The sequence below is a fragment of the Aristolochia californica genome, unplaced genomic scaffold (genome assembly GCF_029961685.1).
Source record: "Aristolochia californica isolate CCGP_79_NKW_82.1479 unplaced genomic scaffold, dmAriCali1.0.hap1 SCAF_7, whole genome shotgun sequence".
NCBI classification, from domain to species: domain Eukaryota; kingdom Viridiplantae; phylum Streptophyta; class Magnoliopsida; order Piperales; family Aristolochiaceae; genus Aristolochia; species Aristolochia californica.
In genome coordinates this window covers 37,623,964-37,638,907 of record NW_027182268.1, presented here as the reverse complement: position 1 = coordinate 37,638,907, position 14,944 = coordinate 37,623,964, and the positions used below count along the sequence as shown (strand labels likewise).

Sequence of the window (14,944 nt, the reverse complement as noted above, 5' to 3'; positions counted from 1 at the left end):
ACATGTCATTTGGACAGCAGCAGGACTTTTGCCAAGGTGGGTGCACTTCCAAGTTTGAATAGCAACCTGCAGTAGGTTTATTTTCCTGCAACAAAAAGCCAAAAAAAAAGATGGAACACAGGTTCTCAGAAGCCAGAGCAACCTTCGGTATTGCTTTTGATCCAATTGCAATAAAATAACATGTAGCTTTTATTTTTTTAGTTTAATTTGAAAACCTATAATTTTGAGTTTGGAAGATGAGTTTCTAAACTCAATTAATGGAAGAATGAGAAGGTTCTAACCTGAAACATCCGTTTCTTCATACAAAAGATGATCTCCTTTGTCTTCATATCTGGATTTTTAAAGTTTGCAACTCTTGAGTACATGTATAGGCCAGAGATGATTACAGACTTAGATTAATATATATATATATACTGTAAAGCAGCATTAGTTTAAATGATATTCGTTTGATCGTTTATTTTTCTCCATATAAAAATCACACATCAAATAGATCAAATACTGCCGCGGAAGGGAAAAAAAAAAAAGTACGCAGATGCCTAGACCTAAAAAGGAGGTTAATAGTTTACATTGTAAAGGTGTTATAGAAGAAGACAAAGGATCTGAAAGAGAATATATGCTTTGGAGCACATTTTTCTTAATTGAAAGGGCATGGATGATGATTAATCAATGTTTTGTTTGAAGGATTCTGAAACGGGGAATGGAGGAAACACGAACATGTGAGCTGTCGTGGAGAAGACGGCCATCTGAGCTACAATCAATCACTTTTTCAAAGGCTGGTGAATGAAAAGAAGAGCTTGGCTGGCTGGTGCAATGGACCCAGAAACGTACAACAGTTAAAAATAGTTCCTCTCGTTCAGAAGGTTGTATGAAGTAATGGTAGGTAGTACGGAGGATCCCCTCATAGTGAAGAAGATGCCATCACTCAGGATCGAACTGCGAACTTTCACGCTCTATCACTGAGCAATAATGGCGATCGGAGTGAGAATTAGAACTAGTTGTCTCTAATACAAGTCAACTAGTTTTTAGAAGGCCACTTCATTTCAGTGACCAGAGCGAAGAACCAGTCGGGGAGATAGCTCCTAAACAGCTTGTTAAAATCGATATGCCCAGAGCTAAGAACCCGTTGATTTCTGTTGCTCCTCCTCTCATCTTATAGAAACTGCATGGAAAAAGGTCTTTGGTTTCTACTTTTAACCATGACAGATCATAATGGAGAAGATTCTGGACTAGTTGTCACTGTTGCTGAGATAGATGTACGGCGCCCTACACCCCAAATCATCCAGAAAATGTTTTAAATAGCCCAAAGTGCATCGGTAGATCTTAATATTTATCAAGAGTAGAAGCTTTGGAGAAATACAGGAAGCGCCATATTAAAGTACAAAAACAAAGAGTAAGAAAAATGAGCACATCAAGTGCAGATCCATTGTTATTGGTTCAAAGTAAAATTGAGTAGCAGCAGGAGTGTCAGATTGACGTCAAGCCTTGGGTAGCTGAAGGGCTTCTTCTATAGGCTGGATCTGCTTTTCTTGAATCAACCTTATATTAAATTTGAGAAACTGAAAGCCACATGGAGAAGCTAACTAAAGCCCACCCTTGGAAAGCTGGAGGGCTTTTATGGATTGAATTTGCATTCCTGGGTTCAATCCTTTGGGGCAGGCACGAGCACAGTTCAGGATTGTATGGCAGCGATACAACTTGAATTCGTCACATATTGCATCTAGTCGTTCCTTTGTGTATTCATCACGACTATCCTGTATCCACCTGCACATGCCAATTACGATGAATTAATCATTACTGAAGCACAAATTGCAGGGGTAAATATACAAGGACATAGCTTTCAGAATTCAAAATGTGAAATTCCTGAGTTATATTTGCCTGATAGGCTATTTCAAAGCCCAAAAGGAAAAGCTGCCTACCGTGTAATCTCTGGTTTTCTTTAAAGCCAATTTCATGGAAGCATCATGGTACATTCAGAGAATTCACAGTAAACCATAAAAAAATCTAAAGTAATTTGAATCTCATCCTATATAATATAGTTCGAGATTGGAACATATTGGCGTCCACTTTTTAATACATGATAAAGAATGCCTTACAGATTGCCCTGTGAAATCTGAATTAGACAATCCCAGAATTTGAGGGTCTCTGATTTCTTCACTAAATCCAATGGATTGGATTTCAAACACTTAAAAGACTGACTTTCATGGAAAAAAAAACAGAAAAAATGTACATGATCTCACACGAACTTATAAGAAGAGATAGCCTAAGGTCCATTTGCTTTTGCAAGTTCAACAAGCCATGTGAAAAATAGATGCCGCAGAAATGCAAAGACTGAGCAACTAAAATGCAATTAGACAATTTTACTTGGTCACAGCAATAACACGAAACAGAAACTAATCTACCTACTAAGCTAATTAAGAAAGAACTGTTTAAAATAACCCTAACATTCTATCAGTGAACCATATCCAGTAAAGGACAGATCACAGGATGAAATGCTAAGTCAAAAAGGATTTCAAAACATAAACACCAGCAACTCAACATGCAGCCCAAGACCCACCAGCCAGCAATCCATCCATGCCTTCTCTTACGCTAGGTATTGCATTTTTCAGTAACTTCAGAGAACTAGCAAGAAGTTGAAGACTTTCCAGAAAAACAAACATCTAAAGCAGGAATGATGACAAATGAAACATTTTCAAGCAAGATTCTCCAATGTAAAAAAATGTCGGAAACACATAAGTTTGTTGAGTTCTTAAAGTGCATGATCCTGACTCCCAGGCAAACTAAATATATTCCTGAAAAGAAAACCTAACGATTGTTCAAGCTTCTATTACGTTGTGAATTTTCTTGGAGGGTATGGCCAGCATTTCTGCATAAATTCAATTTGCAGCTCTCTTTACCTGACACATATAAAGAGTTTATTGACCAAGTATCATATCTGAAGTTGCCTCAGCCATGTAAGCTGCGCTGGATTCCTGCCTTCCCTACATTCCTTAGAAGATGTGGCTTGAGAGAATCAACATCATTACAGATAGCAATCTTTTGCTGTTGACATGATTATTAACAGTATTATTAATATGGATATTGGCTGGCTTGCTCCCTTGATGAATTCAGACCTCAATGGGGATCAGATTTTCAGTAATTGGAGGCTAGTTGCAAATCTCTCAGTGCCTAAACCTCATTCTGCTGTTGCCTGGTGTTCCTTGGGGAATCAAGGGAATGCTGGCTTCGGTGGGATTTTTCACCACCATAATGGCTATATTATTCATATTTATGATGCCCCTTAAGCATCTTGGACTCTACAAAAGCTGAGGTCCATGCTTTGCTAAGCGGTCTAAAGATTTACCACAGAAGATTTCGAGATCCTCTTGCTGTTGACAGATATTTAAGTTGTAGTGGAATATCATTTGTGTATGGGCAATGCTGAGCCTCAATGCTTAGCCTCCTTGGATACACTGCTTTACTTTTCATGAGATCCAAAAGCGCTTGTACGACATTGAAACCAATTGGTCCCATTTTAAAAAAATCAGCAAATCATGTCAATCTCCTTAACTAAAGAAGGAGTGAGGCTTCAATCTGTCATTGTTAGGCCTCCTTCCTAAATGTATTGCTGGTTCTCACAGCAAAAGGATGCTAGTCATACACTTGAAGGCAATGAATGAGGAGAGAAAGAGAACCAGAAAACAGAATTCTTTTCTGATTAACCCAAAACATGTACAGTTCACAAGGGAGGTAAAATGTAGAACAACCAATACTCTTTCGAATCAAATTAATAACAAAATACATGGCAGAGACAAACAAAATAAACACAAATAGCAATTTAACTACTTTTCTAATGATCACAATTAAGAAATATGGTCACTCGAAGACAGCAACCCAATTACCTGGAATCTTATCAGAAGAAGAAGGTAGCTAGTAAAATAGAATATCAAGGACAAAAATAGTGAAAGAGGAGATTCACTAAACATGCCGTGATACAAGGAAGAGTGTTTTGAAAGAGCTTTAGACAGACTATTACTCTAAGTTGTATAAGAGAGGATACAATTATATAGAGGGTCAACTCTTTGGAAGACAACAAAAATGAAGTAGAATAAAAAGAAAAGTTGACTCAGTTGAAGTAACATTTGAGGACTGTGCTTCATGCTCTTAGGAATCCTAGAACTTAACAGTCGTTGAATGAAAAAAAGGGATATATTTCTCAAGACCATCAAGTATACTACTTGGAGTCCAAAATGAATTTATAGCCACAACTGACATGAATATCACAATTTTAAGCCATAATGAGATCAATTATATAGAGGGTCAACTCTTTGGAAGACAACAAAATTGAAGCAGAATAAAAAGAAAAGTTGACTCAGTTGAAGTAACATTTGAGGACCGTGCTTCATGCTCTTAGGAATCCTAAAACTTAACAGTCATTGAATGAAAAAAAAAAGGATATATTTCTCAAGACCATCAAGTATACTACTTGGGGTACAAAATGAAATTTATAGCCACAACTGACATGAATATATCACAATTTTAAGCCATAATGAGATCGATTACAAAGACAACCAATTTATTAGACAATGCAATGACATTAGGTACTCACTGAGATATAAAAAAAGGGGATATATTTCTCAAGACCATTAAGTATACTACTTAGAGTCCAACATGAATTTATTGCCGTAATGAAATTGAATACAAAGACAACCAATTTATCAGACAATGCAATGATATAGGTACTCACTGAGATATCAACACATTCAAGTTGAGAAAGCTTCAAACAAATACCTAATTTGCATTTTCCCTTGCATAAGATACCAATACTTGAAGTAACACTACGTGCATAAACCCCAAATGCTGAGATCATGCAAAATTATGACCATCATCTGATTACACGAGATGTATATTGCGTCTGAAAGATATCAAAGCTTCCAGAAGATTATGATATAGGCAAAAGTTTCACTATCAGCAAGTAGGCAACTTCAGAATCATTTAAATGGATATTTTTTAGCTTGTCAAGTCTTTCTCTTTGTTTACGATCAACTAGTTTTTATATATGAAGTATCCATTTCAGCTAGGAAAAAATGATAAAACAAGAAACATGCCAACAAACAGCATATTGGTCAGATTCGGCGTATAAGAATTTAAGGTGCACGATCGAAAAAATCACGAGACACAATTGGGCAACCGACAATTCTTTCATAGAGGCCCTGAAAAGACTGATAAGTCGCGAAATCGAGACTCACCTGTGAGCGTGCAATAGAGCAGCAGGTCCCAGATACGACTCAGAGTTCCACCAATAACTCGGGCATGAAGTACTACAGCAGGCGCATAAAATGCATTCATACATACCATCCAATTTGGCCCTATCCTTCTTTGTCTGAGGAATCTCCTTGCCAGGCTCCGACGGAGGGCTCTTCCGCTTCAGCCACGGCTCAATGCTCTTGTACTGGTTGTAGAAATTGGTCATGTCGACAACCAGATCCTTGATGACAAACATGTGTGGCAGGGGAGTGATCATGGTGGGAGGGGAGGAGGTCTTGTCGATTTTCGTGAGGCAGGCTAGGCCGTTGCAGCCATTGATGTTCATGGCGCAGGACCCGCAGATGCCCTCTCGACAAGAACGGCGGAAGGTGAGAGAAGGGTCGATCTCATTCTTGATCTTGATGAGGGCATCGAGAATCATAGGTCCGCAAGAGGACAGATCAATCTCGTAGTCATGAAGCTGGGGCTTCGTCGGATTGTCCGGATTCCAGCGGTAGATGGAGAAAGTTTTGGGATTCGCGGCCGCCGCTGTGGTGGTGGCGGATGCGGAGGCATGAGCTCGGCACTGGAGCAGGTGATTCGAAACGGTCTGCGTCGGGATCCTGCGGAAAAGGCCAATCGCCATTGCTTCTCCTCTCCTTTCCTGCAACGAGAAATCTCACGAGTAAAGTGGCGCGCGCTTTGACGGCATGGGGTGAACGTAACCGGTAAAATGACGCGGAACGTGGACAACCGAGGCGTGTGCCAGTCACGCTAAGCTTTTGTACCTAGTATAAGTACGGCGTCTGAATTATGTGTGTAATCTCAGACCCCAGTTCTATTTACGGGTGGGTTAATCTGCTAAGTAAATACCAATTATATAAGGTACACATATAAAAAAAATATCATAAGTAGATTGTAGAAAATAAGTTTTAATTCCTGCAACTGAAACCAACAAAGCTTACAAAAACTATAAGGAAGACCAAAAACAAATTAGATTTGAAGTAGGAAAAAGGGCAAAAAAAAAAAAAACTTACAACCACTGAAGTGTGAACAAAACACTAACGACTGTTCCCTCATATGAGAAGCAATAATAATTATGCCGCAAAGAACTATAAGGAGTTCATTAAACAGAATCAAGTAAAAACAAAAAAGACACCCAAGTCTCGGACACCTGCTCACTTGAAACATTTGGCATCCAACAATGGCTCTCCTTCAAATGGCTCTTGGTCTTCAATCATCGCATTAACGCGCTCCTTTTGTTCTTCGTCGCTAAGGTCAACCTTCCTCCAATCATACAGCTCCATGTCATAACATTCATCCAACACAAACTGGGGGATTTCCGGCCCTCGGAAAAGCCACAGACCTTTTACTTTGTATGGTGGCTGTTCTCCAATAATAAGCATCTTTCCAAAGGCATATTTCCGAACCAGGTCCATACGTTGGAGAAACCCAGTCACTTTATTAAGTGTAACAAAAGAAACATTGTTTTCTTCATTATACTTGTAATTGCAGAACCAGAGAGAATACCCCTCAGGGTCGAACATGTCCCAAAAACCTGCATTTATTGGAAGACTTTAAAAAATGAGAACATGGGCATAAAATTTCTGACTCAACAAACATCAGAAGCATTAGCTAGATAAGTGATACGAGTTTCACGCAAGCAGGAAGGACAATACAAACTGGGCTGGGCCATCCCTAAGCAGTTTACAGGTATAAACTAAGTTAACTCAAATGGTATTTACCCACAAAAGCCACCCCAGGATGCTTACATAAAAGTTTACTGCTATGCTGTTTTAAAAATTTTGCACAGAAAAGAATACATGGTTGTAAAAAAATTTCTGTTTACAATGTTGCCAAGGGCTTAAGAACATTTACTAAGATACACCAGTTGGACTTGAACCCAAAAGCTCACCTTATAATACCCCCTCATTTCTTCAAAACACAACACAACAACAAGATGGACAAAATAAATGAAAAGAAAAACAGATTTGAAAGTCTTGGTATCAATTACGTGATAACTCACTCCCTACTATTAAATAATAAATCGTACATTGGTATGTGAAAGCCTTTTTGTCTCTCTGATAATTTAGTTTTCCTAAACGTGATCCCTACCACAATAATAATTAAAAAAAGATAAAAATCTAGGTACAGATTATGCATGCAATCACAAATTACTCAGTGGAATAACATATAACGGAAAAAATTACAAAAAAAACACAGAGAGCTGTAGTACCTTTGATAGCAACTTCTCTGAAATTGGTCTTTGTGTTTGAGTAGAGCCGTTTCCAATCATCAAGAACCATTTTACTTGGAGGAAGGAGATCAAGAGGATTTTTAGGCTTTGGCTTTGGTGCCTCTTCTTCCTCAGCAACTTCCTGCTCTTTTGGTTTTGGCTTTGCAACTTCCTTTTTCACTTCCTTCTTAGGAGCCTCTTTGGTTTTTGGCTCTTTAGCTGGAGCTGGTTTCTTTGACTGAACTGGAGGAACAGTTTCAGCTTGCTTGACTTCCCCTAGAACCTTTTTAAAATTCGGTTGGTTTACCATAGTCCAGAAATATCTCTCAACATGAGGAAATTCTGAAGTGAAGCTCTTTGTCAGAACTTTGGTAAAGCCAATGTATAGGTTACATGTCAAAATGATGTCAGCAAGTGTAACACCATGTCCGACTAGATACGTGTGTGAGGCAAGGTGAGTGCTTAGTGCATCAAATGATCTTTTCAGAGCAGAAATGCATGCTTCCTCAGCCTTCATCAAACAAAAAAGAGATAAAAAATATGATATAGGGTCAGAGAAGTGCAGGGAACAAATTCACTAAACAAAAGTTTGAGTAAGTAACTAACAGGTGGAAGATAGACACGGATTCCTATCCGTGGGTAAAACCAGCCCGAAATATTTGGATCCACTTCAAGTGAGGCAAAATCAATCCATTGCTCAATTTGAGCCTGGAATGTAAAAAAAGATGGGTGAGGAACACACCGGACATAAGATAATTTCAAATGGTTTATGGAGAGTCCATTCCCGTTGCCATGATTACTTACATATTCATATAAGGAAGAACCATAGAGGTTTCCGTCTCCCTTTAAGCGAGCAACTGCAACAGAATATGGAACGAGATAAGCAAAAGATACACTGCAACAGAAATGGCAACAGTTTTGAAAAAATTCAAAACTTGAAAACTGCATATAATCTCTGTCCAAAACAGTTCAAAAAAATTATAGGTACAGATCTCATTGGACATGATGGACACAGTTCACATCCATTAGGTCAAATATTACTACTTTGCATACTACACTACATTATAAAAGACTAATAAGTCAAGTATTTTGATAATGCATGTAAGAAAAAAAAATTGCTTTTTAAGGGACCTAAACTGTTTCCTCTTATGGTAAAAGGAAATATAGAAAGTCAATTGGTCCGAATTAATCAAATTCAGTAAAACATGGATAAAGTAGCAGATACATTTTCTTACCATAACGTGCAATTGCATTGCTTTCAAAAATGGGACCATCAGGTGTTGTCAGTACTGGGATCTAAGAGAGGACAAAGAAACAAACAAGTTAAAGAACATGGGAGATAGGAATGTGAGCTTGCATACATAGATGTTCATATCCAGATATTCTTCAATACAAACCCACACATGCATGTGCAATTTTAACAAACATGTAGCCACACAGATGACGTGTGTGTGTGTGTGTGTGAGAGAGAGAGAGAGAGAGGGTGTCACCTTCCCAATTGGATTCATCTTAATGAATTCAGGAGTTTTATTTGAGACTCCCATCTCAAAGTCATCAGCAAGCTTAACTTGCACACCAACATATTGTGCAGTAATGAGGGTCTTCAGTGCATTCTTGTTTGTATTATGTGCGTGCAAAACCTACACAACAGAGGATAAGTCACAATCTTACGTGACAAAAAGCTTCCAGTAGGCAAACAACATAAGATAGTCTACTAAGCAAAGATCATTTTTTCAGAACAAAAGAACCATTGCTCCTTTACAAAGCTGATAATGGGTACATATGCATCAGTTACTCATAAAACTCCTACTAAATTGTGTTGCACTATGATCCACTCAATGATTAATTTTCCTTCCGGTGTGTTACTTAAGCTAAATTCTCCCAACTAATGCTCAGAATGACTTCATGATAACACACGTGGAAGTTGCAGATCGCAAGTTTAGTTACCCACATTTAGCTAAAATATTGAAGGATAAAAACTGTTGAATAAAAACCAAAATAATATTTCATTTCTGCTATTCTAGTTGTCATATTAGCTCAAGTATTGAATATTTGATTGAAACAGACAGAGTACTGACACAGACTATACGCTTGGTTCCATTCAGAGGTCGTGATTCCTTAACCTAATTTCAATACCAAAATCTGTCGAGCATAAAAAAGTATGTCTTTTAAAGGGAACAAAAAAGTTAAATCTTTTCTTCCACGAGCTCCTCTACCGAAGTTCAGATCTACAAATATCTATACTACTGAACATAAGGGTTTCTCAGAATCTCCTAGACGAATAATTGACGGGCAAGGAATAAATTGTAAAAAGGAGATAAAACTTACCAGAGCCATTTTGCAAATACTCCTCCCAATATAGTGCTACGAATAAATCTAATGACCACGAAAGTCAAATATTCAGCTCAGTTATAAAAAAATCGAAGAAGAAAAAAAAAAGCAAAAGTAAAAAGGATTAGTTAAAGGAATGAAAACGAAGATGAGAATCTATGTGATCCAACAGCCTTTCTTTTAGTACCGCAAACGCCTATTTTCCAATATGGCATCAAAACATAACAATAAGAAGAGAAATTCAGAAGCAAGATATGAAATTAACTTGCAGATTAGAAAAAAAGAAGAAAAGAAGAAGCTAAAAGTAGAACAGAAAATAAATTATCAAGAACAGCAAATTTGGAAGCAAAAGAGGGAGAAGCGTAGGAAGTACCTGCTCTTATTTGTTGGTGCGCTCGTCTCTGCACGCTCTCGCTCCACACGCTCTCGCTCCACACAGCAAGGGAGACACTTAAAAACGGCTGCGACAGTCGGGGAAAGCAAGCTGTTGATAAGAAACCCTAAGCGCACGATATGAGCTGATGGGTCTAGGTATATAAAGTCGTTATAGGGTTTTTGTAGAGCATAGAGATTTTTGTAATTTTTAGAGATTAATAAGATTTTTAATGGACCATTATCTTGTGGGTCCGACAGGGATGGGCCTTGATCAAGAATGTGGAGTCAAGGCGGGGATGGGGAAGAAACGTGGTTGAAGCAGAGGGGAACGGGGTGTGGATGGATTTGAGAAACCAACTCGTTTTGAGTTTTTTTTGGGTTTTGGTTTTGTGGTCGGGTTCGGGGGTTCAAAGTTGGGGTTCAGAGTCGAGGTTCAAGATTGGGTGCTAGTTTTGGGAAACCTATCCTTGACCCGACCCAAGCCCATCCCTAGGTAAAAGTGAGAAGGAAGGGAAACATCCCTCGTTTTCATTTCAAACGAAAGAGGGAGGGAGGGAGGATGTTACCCCTTTTGCCCACAAAACAAAGGGAGGCTCGTCACACAAAAAGAATGGGGGAGAGGGGTGGCATCGAATCGAGCCGGTTCACAAGCGGCTCGACTTTATCTGGATTTTAAACCAAGTTCGAGATCTAGACCAAGCTCGTTTAGGTTAACGAGTTGAGCTCAATTGAACTATGGTTTGGCTCGTTAACTTAGCAAGGGCCTGAACGCAGAGGCGAGAGGTGCATCTTCGACTCTTCAAGTTTGAGACTTCTTCCTCTTTCGTTCTTGACTTTTCGGGAATCAGAAGTGAAAATGGGGATTTGGGGTGGGGGGAGATCAATTTTGCTTTTCTTATTTTTCATTATTCCTCTTCCATTTCTTACTCTCAGTCTTTGATTTCTTCCTCTTCGAACTCTCACGAGCGAAATTCACACGTGCGATTTTTTTATTATAAATACTATCATAACATGATCCAAAGAAAAAACAAAAACTTATATGCGATTAAGTCATCCAAAAACCAGTTTTCTTAAACTTTTTCTCTCTCGATGATTTGGTTTTTTAGTCATTGAATCAGAACAATCTGATTGAGTAAAAATGGACAAAACTAGCGTTGCTTTTCAAATGAATGTTTTTTTGTTTGATTATTGAATAAATATTATGCATAATTATGCAGCTTTTATGAATAATTTTTTGCACAGTGTATAGATAATTTTATATAGGGTTAATATAAAGAAGTTATGCCCAATTTTATGTAAAATGTATGCATAATTTTATATACAATTTATTTTACTTGTATTTTATGCAAAGTTCTAAATGTAGGTTGGAGCTCAAACTCGGCTTGAACTCGAACTCGGTTAAAATTATTGGGCTGGAGCTCGATTAAAATTTTAGGCTCGAGGCTAGGCTCGACTTGAACTCAAGTTCAAAATATTTAAATCAAGTCCAACTTGAACATAGGTAGGTTCGAGCTCGACTTGATTCGATGTTACCCCTAGGGGAGAAGGTCCTCCGACCCCTCCTCTGATAAAAACCAAATCTATGTAAATGTACACATGTACCAAGTCAGGGGAGGGTGCAAATTGTAATTTGAGGGCCATTTATTTTTTTTAAATCTAAGGGGCGCCACTTAAGGGTAAAAATGGTAATTAAATTTTATTTTCTAGAAATTCTAGGGTGGGACACTTGAGATGAAATTTGTCTACAATGCCTCGACTTTCAACCTTGAGGACAAGGTTGATACTCAAGAGGGGTGGAATAATAGATACCCAAAATTACCCTCTAAGAAGAAGATAAGAAGAAGAATAAAAGAGGAAGAGGAGAAAAAGAAGAAGATATAAATTAATGAAGAGAAATAGAAAGTGGTGCCACTACAAAATCGAAAGTGGAGCCACCTCCAATAAAGAAGCAGATGTGGGTCATGAGGGCAAAAAGGGAAAATGCGGTATGAGGGGGGCAAATGGAAAATTTCTCATTTTTTTTATAAGATAAGATCCTACTAGATTAACTTTATCTTTAATTATGTAATCTTTAATTAGATTATATTAGATTAGATCCTAGAATCTTTCCTAGATTGATGTAATCCTTTCAATTTCCTAGAATGTCTCTTTGAATTATGTAGTCCTAGTTGATTAACGAGTTTCTCGAGTAATGCCATAAATAGGGGTGTTGGTTGAAAGAATAAATTAGTAATTTTTTTCTAAATCTCTTATTCCCCTCTCAAATTTGTGCCTAGCACCTCTCCCTTTTTTTCTTTTTTCCCTCTAGATCTCTCTCTATCTCCTTCTCTTCCTCTACTTCACTCTTCTCTCTTATTTTAACCCTCTTAACCTCTCTCTTTCAACTCTTCCTCTCATTTTTAGAGAAGATAAGGACCTCTCACAATTATGGTTTTATCAATCTAACCATCCATTGAATTTAAAAAATAAGGTGATGTTCAATGTTATTACTTCTAGTAACATGGAGGCGATACTCACAATGTGAAAAAATTCGTTGACAAATGCCCATTTTTTTGTAGTGTAAGTTGCATGAAAACATATTTACATTGAATCATTGAAAACATCTTAAAGTTTAAAGTAATCTAAGGGTGTTTTTGTTACTAACTGGGAAGTGTAGGAAAAAAAGATCATAAAAAATTTTATTAACCAAATATTTTTGGCATTTAAGCTATTTTTTGGAATGAGAAAATTTCTGGCTTAATTGTCTTTGTTTTTCTTGGCTTTAAAAAATGCTAAAAATATTTTAAAACGATTTTCTATTGCTCCATTAGGAAACTATAAAAAGGAATAAATCAAGAAGCACTCAAAAATATTTCATTTTTAGTGTAAACACAAACAATATAACTAATTTTTCTATGGTTTCTTATGACAATAGAAAGATGAGAAAACTGGTTGAAAGGCATTTTTTCTAATAGGAAAATTTTCTCATGAAAAAATTAGTCAAATAAAAAATGAATTTTGTGTCATTTTGTTTTCTTATGGTCACACAGATGGTCCCTAATTTTTGTTGTATCTTATAAACACCATATATTATTAGGGTTTGGCATGAATCTTATTTAAGAAGCTATATATTTGTCATATATAATTACAGTATAATTCTTTAAAATTTAGAAAAACTGGTTGATCCTTGATGAATTTAAGACCAAACAGACAAGAAAAGCATTAATACTTAGAAATGCTAGCCATGTTATGGATTTTCTTGCACTCCTAGTTCCAGTCCTAAAAATTGCAAAGTCATGCTAATATACTTGGTTGCACTTTAATTTACAATAAACCGCATCTTTTGTTGCATCTTCCTCCTCGATTTTTGGTACTTCTTTCTATATCCTTTTACTCTTCAGACTTCTCTCAAGCTGCTTCTTCCTGCATGCAAGACAAACAAAACTAGGGGTGAGTCGGGTTTTGCTCGTTGAGGACGGGGCAAGGAAAAACCCTGTTGACTTTCGGGTCAGGGACGGGTTTCTTCAAACCAAATCCACGGAGACGAAATGGGGATAGGGTAGGAATGGTTGGGTTTAAGTCAGTTTTACAAAGATGGGGCTGGGTTGGGTCGGGTTAAGTGGAGTTTATAGGGACAGGGAGTGGTCAGGGTTGCGAAGATGGGGATTGGGTTTGTTAAATTTATTTGATTTTTTAATATTTAATTAATTGTGTGATGATAATTGTTAGAAGATGGGTCCAAGCCCACACAACCAAGGAAGGCTCACACATCTAACTGAGTTAGAAGATGGACTCAAGCCCACACAACCAATGAATGCTCACACATCTAAGAGAGGTGGACGATGGGTTCAAACCACAGACCAAGGAAGGCCCACACAATGGTGGTATGATGGTTAATAAAGAATCATCTCATAAAGATAACATTGATGTAATTAGTTTTAGTTTCAGGAGCATAATTATAATATTAAAGTTTATTCATTTATAAATTGAGCTTCAAGGGGAGGTTTAGGATATAAATCCATAACCTCTTTCTTCCTCTTGTTTTCTCCCCAATATGATGTCTTTGTTTTTTTTTCCACGGAATCTTGAAAATCAACTCATAATAATGATCAATGTCACCATAATAATATTTCTATGATTTTTATACTTTATGAGGTATTTTATTTTGATTAATAATTTATATATATATATATATATATATATATATATATATATATATATATATTTTATAGAAATTATATTTTATTATGATTTTAAAACATAAAAAAATTGTTAATTTTATGTTTAAAAATTTAAAAATTGCATCTGACCCCTAGGGATCACACTCCTGAAGCTTACGTGCCAGGCCAGGAAGCTTGCTTTGCTTAGCTGACTAAGCGTTGGGAGCATCCTTTCTTTCAGTGGCACAGGGAGAACCGCAAAGGTTACAGTAGATAGCCACAAGGTCGCATTCTTCCCCAGTGAACGAAGGCTCGGGAGTTTTTTAGTATAATGAGGCCTTTCTTTCCGCTATTAGCTTCATCGGATTCTGGAGCCTAACCTCATTGCGGTGCGAAAGCCGCTTACGCTAAAAAAAAGTCCGCTTTTGCTTATGTAGTGATAATGTTCACATAGTAACTGGACGAGGAATTTGCCTCGGATGTGCCAAACTCAGCAGTTGCAGACATTGACAGGTGAACAAGGTAATGGAAGCAGGATAAGAAAGAGCAAGGCGAGGATACGTTATCGAAGCCACACCAAATCCATCTTGTCTTAAAAGTAACTCCTTGAACAACGAGTAAAAGTTGTTCCAACAGACCT

The 14,944-nt window shown here is 37.4% G+C and overlaps 2 protein-coding genes across 2 annotated transcripts; both read right to left on the bottom strand.

The window, feature by feature from the left end:
• Positions 1-1,275: 1,275 nt before the first annotated feature.
• LOC137935924 (succinate dehydrogenase [ubiquinone] iron-sulfur subunit 2, mitochondrial-like) lies at positions 1,276-5,953 on the bottom strand. Its single transcript, XM_068780339.1, has 2 exons — positions 5,226-5,953; positions 1,276-1,761 (listed from the first exon to the last, which is right to left on the bottom strand). The coding sequence occupies exons 1-2, from the start codon at positions 5,867-5,869 to the stop codon at positions 1,581-1,583; spliced, it is 825 nt and encodes a 274-aa protein (XP_068636440.1). The 5' UTR covers positions 5,870-5,953; the 3' UTR covers positions 1,276-1,580.
• A 248-nt stretch (positions 5,954-6,201) lies between these two features.
• On the bottom strand, positions 6,202-10,314 carry LOC137935923 (elongation factor 1-gamma-like). The gene is made up of 8 exons (XM_068780338.1): positions 10,164-10,314; positions 9,788-9,835; positions 8,950-9,099; positions 8,695-8,755; positions 8,264-8,316; positions 8,066-8,167; positions 7,460-7,970; positions 6,202-6,781 (listed from the first exon to the last, which is right to left on the bottom strand). Exons 2-8 carry the CDS (start codon positions 9,794-9,796, stop codon positions 6,402-6,404), a joined length of 1,266 nt encoding a protein of 421 aa, XP_068636439.1. The 5' UTR covers positions 9,797-9,835; positions 10,164-10,314; the 3' UTR covers positions 6,202-6,401.
• Between the last annotated feature and the right edge of the window lie 4,630 nt (positions 10,315-14,944).